The following is a 13,593-nucleotide window of genomic DNA, read 5'->3' as shown; positions in this document are numbered from 1 at the left end:
CAGTGTTATTGCATAGTCGGCACTACCTGACTTTTCCCTTACCTTGCATATTTTCAAATAGTTTTCAATGTAGTTCATTGTACCTTTAACTGTTGGATGACGTAGAATGTCAGCATTCATTGATAGGAAGAAAATTTGCTGCGGTTCCTTAATGGGGAATGGTTGTGGGAAAGTTACCATTTGCAGCTCTTACAAGTTTTTTAACAACCAGAAATGCACAATTTTGGTTGGCCTAACGAAGTGTTTCAGAAATGAATCTAAATCATTGTTGGAATGAGCGAATTAAGCAAAGAAATTATCTTACTCTCTAACTTGATAGACGCATAAGCCACAGGACAATTTCTAACATTTCTTCAAAAATGGGTGTTGTTAACATAACGAAGGTATCAATTAGATCATTGTTTATGATATGAAGTTCAGAGGAGGGATTGAAAGATTTCGAAGAGAAGCAAAAAAGCTATCCCATATATTTAGTACAAAACTTACCGGTGTGCATTACAAATGTCTTTTCACAATATGTTGTACTCAGGAATTTTGGTAGTTTCGCTACTCAGCGGTAGTTACACTTCACCTTTAAAGGGATTTTCGTTTCCTGCTGCAAAACATGAGCATAGATTTGAAAGGTGGTTGCAGATTATTCATAAAGAACATTCATTTGACACTATACTTGTGGCTTATTCAAACTCTAGCCTAGATGTTAGATTGGAAGGCATTTTGGAATTTCCCAAGCCCAAAGTTTTGTTAACATCAACTCAAGGATTTGCTTACCACAAGCTATACAATTCGGAAATTTTAGTGATAATCTCCATGACACACAAAGTGCAGGATGATTTAACGCAGAATGCAGCACAAACATTGAATTTTATGCGACATGTGAGAATTTTCCTAGTGGCCTTGGATGTTCTCAATCAAAAGGATTTTCAAGATATTTCCTTGGGATTATGTCACAAACACCAAATGACAAATGTCCTATTGATATTTCTATATGAGTTAAAAGAATGGCCTAGTCATTATTATCAACTGAAGCCTTATCCTGTATACCATTGGCTAAGGATTGCCAAGAATCAAACAACCAAAGATTACTTCCCCCCTCATTGGCATAACATGCAAAATGTTACGATTAGAACCTACAGCGATCAGTCAATTCCAAAGTCCTTTTTGTACTTGGATGCAGAGGGAAATCTAAAAACTAATGGCTATGTGGCTCGCTTGATTTTACTATTTGCCCAACACTTCAATGCCAGTCTGCAATGGTATAAACCACCAAAATTAGGAGAAGTTAGTCACTTCATCGCGATAAATAAATTGGTGGATGACAATTTGATAGATATACCCATGACCATGGTGGTGTCAGCAACATTGGGCACTGACGAATGGCTACATCGCTCATATTTTTATCAAGTCGAAAATGCCAGGCTAATAGTGCCCTGTGCCCAGCAATTGACTCGCAAAGAGGTGTTCAGCGTCTTATTGGATGTGCGTTTCTTTGGATTGATCATCTTCTGCACCGTGCTCTTCTCGCTGCTACACTCTCTAGTGGACTACGTCTTCGAAGGCATTATGGTAACTTCGAATGTGCTGCTCAGTGATAGAGTTCTACCTGCCATTTTGGGTCAATCTTTTGTGGCTAGAAATTCGCCCTGGAGTGTTTTGAAATTGCTTTACATTCTTTTATCCTTCTTGGGTCTCAATATTTCCACTCAATTTTCGGCTACCATGAACTCACTGTTCACCAGTCATCCTTATCATCAACAAATCGAAACAATGACTGATATACGCGACTCGGCCTTGAAAATGCATATCTTAAAAAGCGATCTCAATCTTATGGGTGGCACTTTGCTGCCCATATTTAGATCTTTGATTACCAGCGATAATGATACTCAATATCATGAAATGCGCCTTAATTTTAATACCTCAACCGGGTATTTTACTTCCTCTAGTTTCTGGCGATTGTTGGAGTTAAAGCAGCAGCACTTTAAACAAAAGTTATTTTGCAGCTATGAAAATATGACTGTTTATCTTCTGCTGCCTTGGGCAATTCATCTGCCACCGAATTCGCCATATAAAAAACCCATGGATTATCTGGTACAGCAAGTCAATGCCATGGGTTTGGTGGATGCATGGTATGCGAGCACATTTAACGATATGGTGAAACAGAAGAAAATCGCTCTCTTTAATGTGAATGTCGAAGATAAGGTTCAAGCAATGACTGCAAGCGATCTCTACTGGACCTGGATCATTCTGATAATAGGATTGAGTATGGGCATTGCGGCATTTTTGGCAGAACATTGGCATAACAAGGGGACTAGATTCTCAGATTAAAAAAAAATCTCATATATTATTGAGGAATGATTGCAAGTTGGCCAACTTTGTACAGAATATGTTTAAAACTTTTTTTTTCATTTCTTAGTTCCTTGATAATGTTTTGCACCCAATATGAATGCATTGGCACTTTGCTTGAAATAAAAACGAGCACCAAAATGAATTTTTTTATGTTTCATTAGCAATAACGGATTTGGGGGCAAAATACAGAATCTACTATTCCATGATTTATGACCAAAGCTGCGGAGTAGAGCAATTTTTAATTCGTCACCAACTCCGGGCAAATTGATCACCTCTGACTCCATAGTCGACTCCGAGCAATTGATTTTTAAAATTTTTTTTTATCACAATGTAACGTGCGCTTTAGCCGACAGATGCTTGCTGTAGGGTGTTGTTCGTTTGGGTAGATTCGGTATCCAGTCGGTTTCTTCGGTTTTTGGACGGTTTGGGCTGTTTGCGTTATCCGGCGGTTGAGGATTTAGCTTGTATTCGGATTATTCGGAATTCGGTTGTCTTCAGGCGGTGGGCTTACTCGCATAGAGATGGCTTATGCGCACATCGCGGATATCACCTTTACCTTGGTTCTGGTCTGGAAAGACAAGAGCAGAGTTAAGGGAAAAGGGGTGTGAAATACAGTACAGAAGCGAATGAGTGGCGTTAGGATGCGAACGAATCAGTGTTAGAATGCGAACCAGTTTCTTAGTCGCGTTAAAATGCGAACAAATCATCGTTAGGATGCGAACTAGTTTCCTAGTCGCGTTAAAATGCGAACGAATCAGCGCTATGATGCGAACCAGTTGCTCAGTCGCGTTAGGATGCGAACCAGTTGCCCAGTCGCGTTAGGATGCGAATCAGTTGCCCAGTCGCGTTAGATTGCGAACGAATCAGCGTTAGGGTACGAAATAGTTGCCCAGTCGTGTTAGGATGGGAACTAATTTCCTAGTTGCGTTAGGATGCGAACGAATCAACGGTAAGATGCGAACAAATCAGCGCTAGGATGCGAACCAGTTGCTCAGTCGCGTTAAGGTGCGAACCAGTTGCCCAGTCACGTTAGGATGCGAACTAGTTTCCTAGTCGCGTTAAAATGAGGACGAATCAGCGCTAGGATGCGAACCAGTTGCTCAGTCGCGTTAGGATGCGAATCAGTTGCCCAGTCGCGTTAGATTGCGAACGAATCAGGGTACGAAATAGTTGCCCAGTCGTTTTAGGATGGCAACTAGTTTCCTAGTTGCTTTAGGATGCGAACGAATCAGCATTAGGACGCGAACGAATTAGTGCTAGGATCCGAACCAGTTGCTCAGTCGCGTTAAGATGCGAACCAGTTGCCCAGTCGCGTTAGGATGCAAACTAGTTGCCTAGTCACGTTAGTATGCGAACGAATCAGCACTAGAATGCGATCTAGTTTCCTAGTCGCGTTACGATGCGAACGAATCAGTATTAGGATGCGTTATGATACGAACCAGTTGCCCAGTCGCTTTGGGAAGCGAATGAATCAACTTTAGGATGCGAACTAGTTGCCCAGACGCGTTAGGATGCGAATTAGTTGGCTAGTCACGTTAGGATGCGAACGAATAGCTTAAGAATGCGAACGAATCAGCGTTAGGATGCGAACCAGTTGCCCAGTCGGCGTTAGAATGCGAACGAATCAGCGTTTGGATGCGAACCAGTTGCCCAGTCGGCGTTAGAATGCGAACGAATCAGCGTTAGGATGCGAACCAGTTGTCCAATGCGAACTAGTTGCCCAGTCACGTTAGTCCCTAGTCACATTAGGATGCGAACGAATCAGTGTTACGATTTGAACCAGTTGTCCATTCGCGTTAGGATGCGAACAATTTCCTAGTCGCGTTAGGATGCGAACTAATTGACCAGTCGGGTTAGGATGCGAACGAATCAGCTTTAGGATGCGAACCAGTTGCCTAGTCGCGTTAGGATGCGAACCAGTTGTCCAGCCGCGTTTGAATGCGAACGAATCATCGTTAGGATGCGAACCAGTTGTCCATTCGCGTTAGGATGCGAACTAGTTTCCTAGTCGCGTGTGGTTACGAACTAGTTGCCAGTTCCAGTTGTCCAGCCGCGTTTGAATGCGAACCAGTTGACCAGTCCATTTAGAATGCGTACTTGTTTCCCAGTCGCGTTAGGATGCGAACGAATCAGCGTTAGGATGCGAACTAGTTTCCTAGTCGCGTTAAAATGGGAACGAATCGCAATAGAATGCGAACGAATCAGCCAGCGCTAGGATGCGAATAAGTTGCCAAGTCGCGTTAAGATGCGAACCAGTTGTCCATTCGCGTTAGGATGCGAACTAGTTGCGTAGTCGCGTTAGGATGCGAACGAACCTGTAGTAACCTGTAGTTTGTACACAAATTAACATGGACAGACAAACGGACAGACAGACGGACATAGCTAAATCGGATCAGAATTCTGCAAGTCACAGTTTCAGCGAAGTCGTCCCTTTTTTTTGGAGATTAAGACCCTAAATTGGAAGATCAGTCTATATGGCAACAATATCTCAATATAGTCTGATCTGGGCCATGTTTGAGTCGGATGGACCATCTTTGAGTCGAATGACTGAAGGCTTAAACAACTCACTGTGTCAAATTCCAGCGAAATGGGGTAATTAATGAAGCTTTTAAAAGCTTAAGACCCTTAATCGTCAGATCGGTCCATACGGCAGCTATATCTACATATTGCCCAATCTGGACCATTCTTAAATATTGTCCAATCTGGACCGTACTTAAAATTTCAGCGAAATCAGATAATGCTTGCGGCTTTGATGGGCTTAAGACCCTAAATCGGAAGATCGGTCTGTATGGCAGCAATATATAAATAAAGTCCAATCTGAACCATTTTTGAGTCGGATATCGGGAGATTTAAAGCACCTCCCCATTTTCAAATGTAAGCGAAATTGGGTAATAAATGCGGCTTTTATGGGCTTAAGATCCTAAATAAGCGACAGGTGTATATAATAGCTATACCTGAATAAAGACCGAACTGATCCATATTTAAGTTGAAAGTGGACCGATAACGACAATATAGGTATCAAATGAAAAGTATGCGGGAGTAGATAACGAATCTGGCATACAAATTCATGTCGAAGTACAGGGGGATCACCCCACCCCCACAAAAACACACAAAATGGGCACATTAGCCAATCGCGGATATATGGAATTCGGTTTGTTTGTTCCGTATAGACTTAAAAACGGCAGAACCGATTTTCTCGAAATTTTCCCATATTGTGTAGGTTTGTCTGGAAGGAAAAGTGGGCTATGTAATTTTTCGATATTGGAAGGGGGACGGACCCTCCCCCTTAACCCAAAAACACAACCCAACATTAATAGTGGGCGGATCCGCACAATATAGGTATCAAATGAAAGGTATTGCAGAGTAGAATACGAATATGTTACTAAAACTTGAATACCGAATATGGTATTAAAATTTGGGTCCAAGTACCCAGTGGTACTTGGAAAGGGGTTTGGAAGTGCAGCACGAATTTGATATCCATATTTGAGTCGAAATGTCTGAAGTGCCATCCCTTCCCTAATGAGAACATTACCCTAAGGAAGAACATTGCCACCAGGAAAGGAGAAGGGACAAATTCTCACACATCAATGAGTGCTTTCCGATTCAAGTTCAAGCTCAATGATAAGGGATCTTTTTTCATAACCGAATCCGAACGGCATCCCGCAGTGCGACATCTTTTGGAGAAAATTTTTTAAATGACCATACATGACATTTACCACACAAATGTCGCCAACATTAAGAGGACATAAACACCGCTTTGTCCGATGTTCTCGCGAGGATTCGAATGCGTTCAGTGTCATAGGCTACAATGACATGAATTCAATATCCGCATTCAGGGCGAAGTGTCCTCACCCTAAAAAGATATTAGAGAGTCAAAGAAGGCGCACCGGAGCGGGCCCGGTCCGGCTAGTATCTAAAGAAAGTCCGATCTGAACCATATTTGTGTCGAATGTTGGGAGGCCTTAAACTACTCATTGTTTTAAATTTCAGCGAAATCGGATAAAAAACAAGTAAAAGCGTGCTAAGTTCGGCCGGGCCGAATCTTATATACCCTCCACCATGGATCGCATTTGTCGAGTTCTTTTCCCGGCATCTCTTCTTAGGCAAAAAAGGATATAAGAAAAGAGTTGCTCTGCTATTAAAACGATATCAAGATATGGTCCGGTTCGGACCACAATTAAATTATATGTTGGAGACCTGTGTAAAATTTCAGCCAATTCGTATAAGAATTGCGCCCATTGGGGCTCACGAAGTAAAATAGAGAGAACGATTTATATGGGATCTGTATCGGGCTATAGATCGATTCAGACCATAATAAACACGTTTGTTGATGGTCATGAGAGGATCCATCGTACAAAATTTCAGGCAATTTGGATAATAATTGCGACCTCTAGATGCTCAAGAAGTCAAGTGCCCAGATCGGTTTATATGGCAGCTATATCAGGTTATGAACCGATTTGAACCTTATTTGACACAGTTGTTGAAAGTAAAAATAAAATACGTCATGCAAAATTTCAGCCAAATCGGATAGGAATTGCGCCCTCTAGAAGTTCAAGAAATCAAATCCCCAGATCTGTTTATATAACAGCTATATCAGGTTATGAACCGATTTGAACCATACTTGGCACAGTTGTTGGATATCATAACGAAATACTTCGTGCAAAAATTCATTCAAATCGGATAAGAATTGTGCCCTCTAGAGGCTCAAGAAGTCAAGACCCAAGATCGGTTTATATGGTAGCTATATCAGGTTATGAACCGATTTGAACCATACTTGGCACAGTTGTTGGGTATCATAACAAAACACTTCGTGCAAAATTTCATTTCAATCGGATAAGAATTGCGCACTCTAGAGGGTCAAGAAGTCAAGACCCAAGATCGGTTTATATGGCAGCTATATCAGGTTATGGACCGATTTGAACCATACTTGACACAGTTGTTGGATATCATAGCAAAACACGTCGTGCAAAATTTCATTCCAATCGGATAAGAATTGCGCACTCTATAGTCTCAAGAAGTCAAGACCCAAGATCGGTTTATATGGCAGCTATATCAAAACATGGACCGATATGGCCCATTTACAATACCAACTGACCTACGCTAATAAGAAGTATTTGTGCAAAATTTCAAGCGACTAGCTTTACTCCTTCGGAAGTTAGCGTGCTTTCGACAGACGGATGGACGGACGTACGGACAGACGGACGGACATGGCTAGATCGACATAAAATGTCACGACGATCAAGAATATATATACTTTATGGGGTCTCAGACGAATATTTCGAGTAGTTACAAACAGAATGACGAAATTAGTATACCCCCCATCTTATGGTGGAGGGTATAATAAACCTTTATGGGCTCCAGTCCCTTTATCGGCAGATCGTTCTCTATAAGCTCTAAGCTATATCCAAATATATGGTCTAATTTGGTTCGTTCAAGAATTTAACCGACTTTCAAACAGATCGTTTGAGAATTGTTGTTACTATGGCTATATAGGTGCAAATCTGGCGATAAATATGTGTGGGTGCTATATTCAGATTTGAACCGATTTTAACGAAATCTTGCATATATGTTAAGATCAGAAACAAAACACTCTGTGCCAAATTTTGTGCTGATCGGTTGAAAATTGTAGCTACTACGGCCATTTAAGTGCAAATCGGGCGATACCTATATATGGGAGCTATATCTAAACCGGAACTGATTTTGATGAAATTTTGCAGATATGTTAAGATCAGTAACAAAACACTCTGTGCAAAATTTTGTGCAGATCGGATAAAAATTGTAGCTACTACGGCCATTTAAGTTCAAATCGGGCGATACTTATATTGGTTGCCCAAAAAGTAATTGCGGATTTTTCATATAGTCGGCGTTGAAAAATTTTTTCACAGCTTGTGACTCTGTAATTGCATTCTTTCTTCTGTCAGTTATCAACTGTTACTTTTAGCTTGCTTTAGAAAAAAAGTATAAAAAAAGTATATTTGATTAAAGTTCATTCTAATTTTTATTAAAAATGCATTTACTTTCTTTTAAAAAATCCGCAATTACTTTTTGGGCAACCCAATATATGGGTGCTATTTATAACTAAATCTGAACCGATTTTGATGAAGTCTTGCATATATGTTAAGATCAGATCAAGATCAAAATAATCGATGTCAAATGTTGTGCAGATCAGTTGAAAATTGTAGTTAAGTGCAAATCGGGCGATACATATATATGGGAGCTATAACTAAATCTGGACAGATTTTTACCGAAGTCAATAGCGTTTGTCCTTGCTAAAAAAATGACATGTGGAAAATTTTGTGACGATTCGAACACATGGACTAACAGACGAACATGGCTTAATCGAATCAGAAAGTGGTTCTGAGTCGATCGCTATACTTATCAATGGGTCTAGCTCTTCTCCTTCTTAGCGTTGCAAACAAGTGTACAAACTTATAATTCCCTGTACCACAGTGGTGGTGTATAAGAAGAAGAAGGTGGGTATAAGAAGAACGTTTTGCTTTATTTATTCCAAAAAATTTTTAGAAATTAATTTTTTTTTCGAAGCATTTTTGTCCGATATAATTTTCTCGACTCAGACAAAATTGATCCACTCCGACTCCGCAGCTCTGCTTATGACAAACAATTGAAATGCAAATTAGAATGTCATTTTTCAAATTTCTATAGCCAATAACTACAATTTGGTAATACCCACGAAATTGTAGTTATTGCTGCCTAATAATCATTGTTTGCAGTGAATGTCACAAAGTCTAACATAACTCAAAACGAATCTTCATTTTCGTTTAGTCCAAAACTGGCAAGTGTACATTTGAAATGTCTTCACTCAGGCTATACCACATAGCACTTTTAGTTTGTTTGCTTAGCGGCGGTAGTTGCCAGCTAACCATAGGCGAGTCTTCATTGCCTGGGAATAACCTGGCGAAATGGTTAGACGACATACATGAAGAACGCCCATTTGACACCTTACTTGTGGCACATCCTATTGCTGGTGTTGATAGCAGATTGGAGAGCGTTTTAAGATTTCCCAAGCCCAAAGTGCTTTTACAAACTTCTCAAGCCTTTGCCTACAAAGAGAAATTTAATTCTGATATTCTGGTGATTATCACAATGAACAGCGTATTGGATGGAGATTTGATGGAGGTCACCGCTAGAACATTGCATTTTTTGCGGCATGTAAGAATTCTGCTGTGGGCCTGGGAGGTTGAGGATCAAAAGGATTTCATGAACACCACTTTGGGCTTGTTGCAAAGGTACAAAATGACAAATGTCTTGCTAACATTTGTGTATGAGCTGCAGGAGTTGCCTAACGTATATCAACAGCTAAAGCCGTATCCCAGTTACCATTGGCTCAGCAATACCAGGCAGCCAAAGTCCCAGGAATATTTTCCCCTTCATTGGCTTAACATGCAAAATATAACTATAAGAACCCACAGCGATCAGGCTATTCCAAAGTCCTTTTTGTACCTGGATGCCGCAGGAAATTTAAAAGTCAATGGCTATGTGGCCCGCTTGATCTTACTTTTTGCCCAACATTTCAATGCCTCACTTCAGTGGTATAAGCCCGTCAAATTGGGAGAAGTCAGCCATTTTATGGCAGTTAATTACTTAGTAGATGACAATTTGATCGATATACCCATGACGACGATTATGTCAAAAACACACCAGGAATGGCAACATCGTTCATACCACTTTCAATATGAGTATGGCACATTGTTTGTGCCCTGCGCCCAGCAGCTGACGCTCAAGGAAGTATTCAGCGTTTTATTGGATGTGCGTTTCTTTGGTTTGATTATCTTCTGCACCGTGCTCTTCTCCCTGCTACACTCGCTGGTAGACTATCTCTTGGAAGGCATTATGGCAACTTCTGATGTGCTGCTCAGCCATAGAGTTTTACCAGCAGTATTGGGGCAATCTTTTGTGGCTAGAAATTCACCATGGAAAGTTTTGAAATTGATCTACATTATTTTATCCTTTTTGGGCATCAATATCACCTGCCAATTTTCGGCTACCATGAACTCACTCTTCACCAGTCACCCGTATCACAGGCAAATCGAAACATTGATGGATATTCGCAACTCACCCTTGAAACTCAATATCCTAAAAAGTGATCTCGATCTAATGGGTGGCACTTTGCTGGAGATTTTCAGATCACTGATCACCACCAACAATGCTACCCAATATGATGAAATGCGATTCAACTTCAATACCTCAACCGGTTATTTTGCCTTTTCGAGTTTCTGGCGTTTGTTGGAGTTAAAGCAGCAAAACTTTAACCAAAAGCTCTTCTGCACCTATGAGAATATGACGGTTTTTCTTTTAATACCTGCTTCAATTCATCTGCAACCAAATTCTCAATATAAAGAGCCCATGGATTATCTGGTGCAGCAAGTGAATGCCATGGGCTTGGTGCATGCATGGTATGCAAGCACCTTTAACGATATGGTGAAACAGAAGAAAATCTCCCTGTTTAATGAAAATGCCGAAGAGAAGGTTCAAGCGATGACTGCAAGTGATCTCTACTGGATCTGGATTATTTTGATAATAGGATTGGGTATAAGCGTAGCAGTATTTTTGGCTGAATTTTGGCATTACAATGCGACCAGATTCTTGGACTAAAAACTATTTTTTTTAAAGAAAATACCTCAAATGTTGTAATAGTTTCGTTTTTTTTTTTCAACACTTCAATACTCTTAATGTAATCGTAAATGGTTTTTTACTTTAAATAAAAGAAAGCACCGAAATTATTTTTTTACTTATATTCTATACTAGCTGGACAGGGCCCGCTCCGCTGAAAGGGAAGGGGTGATGCAATAAATACATGATGCTACATTTGGATAAAAAATTCGTATTCTACTCCCAAATACCTTTATTTGAGTCCCATATTGCGATGGTCACAAAAAAAATTGCTGTTTGTGGGGTATTTTGGGAAAGGGGTAGACCCCCAGAAAAGCGGTCTTGAAATTGGGTATCAATTCATGCTCTACCCCCCAATACCTTTCAATTAGGCTCCACATTGACATGATCTGTAAATATGCCCGATTTAGGGGTATTTTGGGGATTGGGGTGGTCCCCCAAGCACTAAGCCCGGAAAATATAACAGCAACGTGCTCTATTTTCATATATCTATATATAATTTATTTGAACCCCACATTGCCATTGGCCTCAAAATTGCATATGAAATTCGTTTCCTAATCTCATTTAAACTCCTTATTGCAAAAGTCAGCATATATGTCCGGTTTGGGGTATTGGCCTTAAAAACTATAAATATTTACTTCCACTCTCTTTACGACCCAAATTGTCTTGGTGAGCAAATACGTCCTATTTGGGGGTTGTTATGGTGGTGGAACGTTCCCTAGATAGTTGGTCCCTAATGTTGATCTATGTGGGAGTAGACCACGCATCTAATATCAACATTTAATTTGAGTCCCATATTTCCATAGTCGGCAAACATGACCGGCTTGGGGGTGCTTTGGGGGATGGGCGGCTACTCAGTGAGTTGGCCTTGAAAATATGTATCGGATTCGTGTTCTACTCTAAAAACCTTCTTATTTGAGTCTGATATTGCAATAGTCAGCAAATACTTAATATGTGGGTGGTGTTGTGGGGGTGGGGTGACCCCATAGACACTTTTCCAGAATATTGATATCAGATTCTTGCTTTATTCCCAAAGACCTTACGTTTGAGCCCCATATTGCTATGGTCGTAAACTTGTCCCCTTTGGGGGATGTTTTAGGTGAGAGACGGCCTCCCAAATACTTGGTCCCATATTTGGATATCAGATTCAAGTTCTACACCCAAATACCTTTTATTTAAGACCCATAATCTCATGGTAAGTAAATAAGTCATGTTTGGGGGGTGTTTTGGGGAAGGGGTGGACCCCCAGAAACGTGGTCCTACATTTAGATATCAGATTCGTATTCTACTCGCAAATACCTTTCATTTGAGTCCCATATTGCCATGGTCGGTAATTTTGTCCGATTTAGGGGTGTTTTGGGGGTTGGGGTGGTCCCCCTAACACTTGGTCCTACAATTGGATATCAGATACGTTTTCTTATCCTAAATATCTTTCATTTGAGTCCCATATTGTAGTGATTGGTTTAAATATATGTTTGGTAGGTGTTAGGGTGGAGCGGCCCCCCTAGATACCCCATCAGAAATTTGAATACCAAATTTGTATACCCACCACAGAAGGATGGGGGTATATTCATATATTCTTGATCAGCGTTAACATCTAAGATGATCTAGATATGTCCGTCCATCCGTCCGTCTGTCTGTTGAAATCACGCTACAGTCTTTAAAAATAGAGAAATTGAACTAAAATTTTCACAGATTCTTTTCTTGTCCATAAGCAGGTTAAGTTCGAAGATGGGCTATATCGGATTATATCTTGATATAGCCGCCATATAGACCGATCGGCTGGTTTAAGGTCTTAGGCCTATACAAGCCATATTTATTAGCCGATTTTGCTGAAATTTGGGACAGTGAGGTGTGTAGGGCCCTTCGACATCCTTCGTCAATTTGGCTCAGATCGGTTCAGATTTAGATATAGCCCCCATATAGACCGATCCTCCGGTTTAGGGTCTTAGGCCCATAAAAGCCACATTTATTATGCTGAAATTCGGGACAGTGAGTTGTGTCAGGCCCTTCGACACCCTTCGTCAATTTGGCTCAGATCGTTTCAGATTTGGATATAGCTGCCATATAGACCGATCTCTCGGTTTTAGGTTTTGAGGCCATAAAAGGCGCATTTATTATCCGATTTCGCCTACATTCGGGACAGTGCGATGTGTTAGGTTCTTCGATGTTCTTCTTCAATTTGGCCCACATCGGTCCAGATTTGAATGCAGGTGCCATATAGACCGATCTCGATTTAAGGTTTTCGGTCCTTAAAAGGCGCATTTATTGTCGGATTTCGCCGAAACTTGGGACAGTGAGTTAAGTTAAGACCCTTGGCATACTTCTGCAATATGGCAGAGATCGGTCCAGATTTAGATATATCTGCCAAAGCCTTTGGGTGTCCAAAGTTCGGCCCGGCCGAACTTAACGACTTTTTACTTGTTAATTTTAGGATGCTACTACTTTTAGGGTATAACATCCATCTCCGAAATCTGGCGTTTCTGAAAATTAGGGTAATGGGGAGGGACCGCCCCACCCCCCTTTAGATATCAAAAAATTTAGTACCCTATTTTAACCACGGAATCATTATGCACCATCTGTGAAAATTTCAAGAAAATCGGTTCAGCCATTTCTGAG

At 40.7% G+C, this 13,593-nt stretch overlaps 2 protein-coding genes across 2 annotated transcripts; both read left to right on the top strand.

The window, feature by feature from the left end:
• The first annotated feature begins 501 nt into the window (after window positions 1-501).
• LOC106087518 (uncharacterized) lies at window positions 502-2,322 on the top strand. The gene has a single exon (XM_013252576.2). It carries the CDS (start codon window positions 502-504, stop codon window positions 2,320-2,322), a length of 1,821 nt encoding a protein of 606 aa, XP_013108030.2.
• A 6,831-nt stretch (window positions 2,323-9,153) lies between these two features.
• Window positions 9,154-10,956, top strand: LOC106087519 (uncharacterized). The gene has a single exon (XM_013252577.1). The coding sequence runs from the start codon at window positions 9,154-9,156 to the stop codon at window positions 10,954-10,956; it is 1,803 nt and encodes a 600-aa protein (XP_013108031.1).
• Window positions 10,957-13,593: the final 2,637 nt, after the last annotated feature.

Source organism: Stomoxys calcitrans, chromosome 3 (genome assembly GCF_963082655.1).
Source record: "Stomoxys calcitrans chromosome 3, idStoCalc2.1, whole genome shotgun sequence".
NCBI lineage: Eukaryota > Metazoa > Arthropoda > Insecta > Diptera > Muscidae > Stomoxys > Stomoxys calcitrans.
This window is presented reverse-complemented; position numbering and strand designations above follow the sequence as displayed.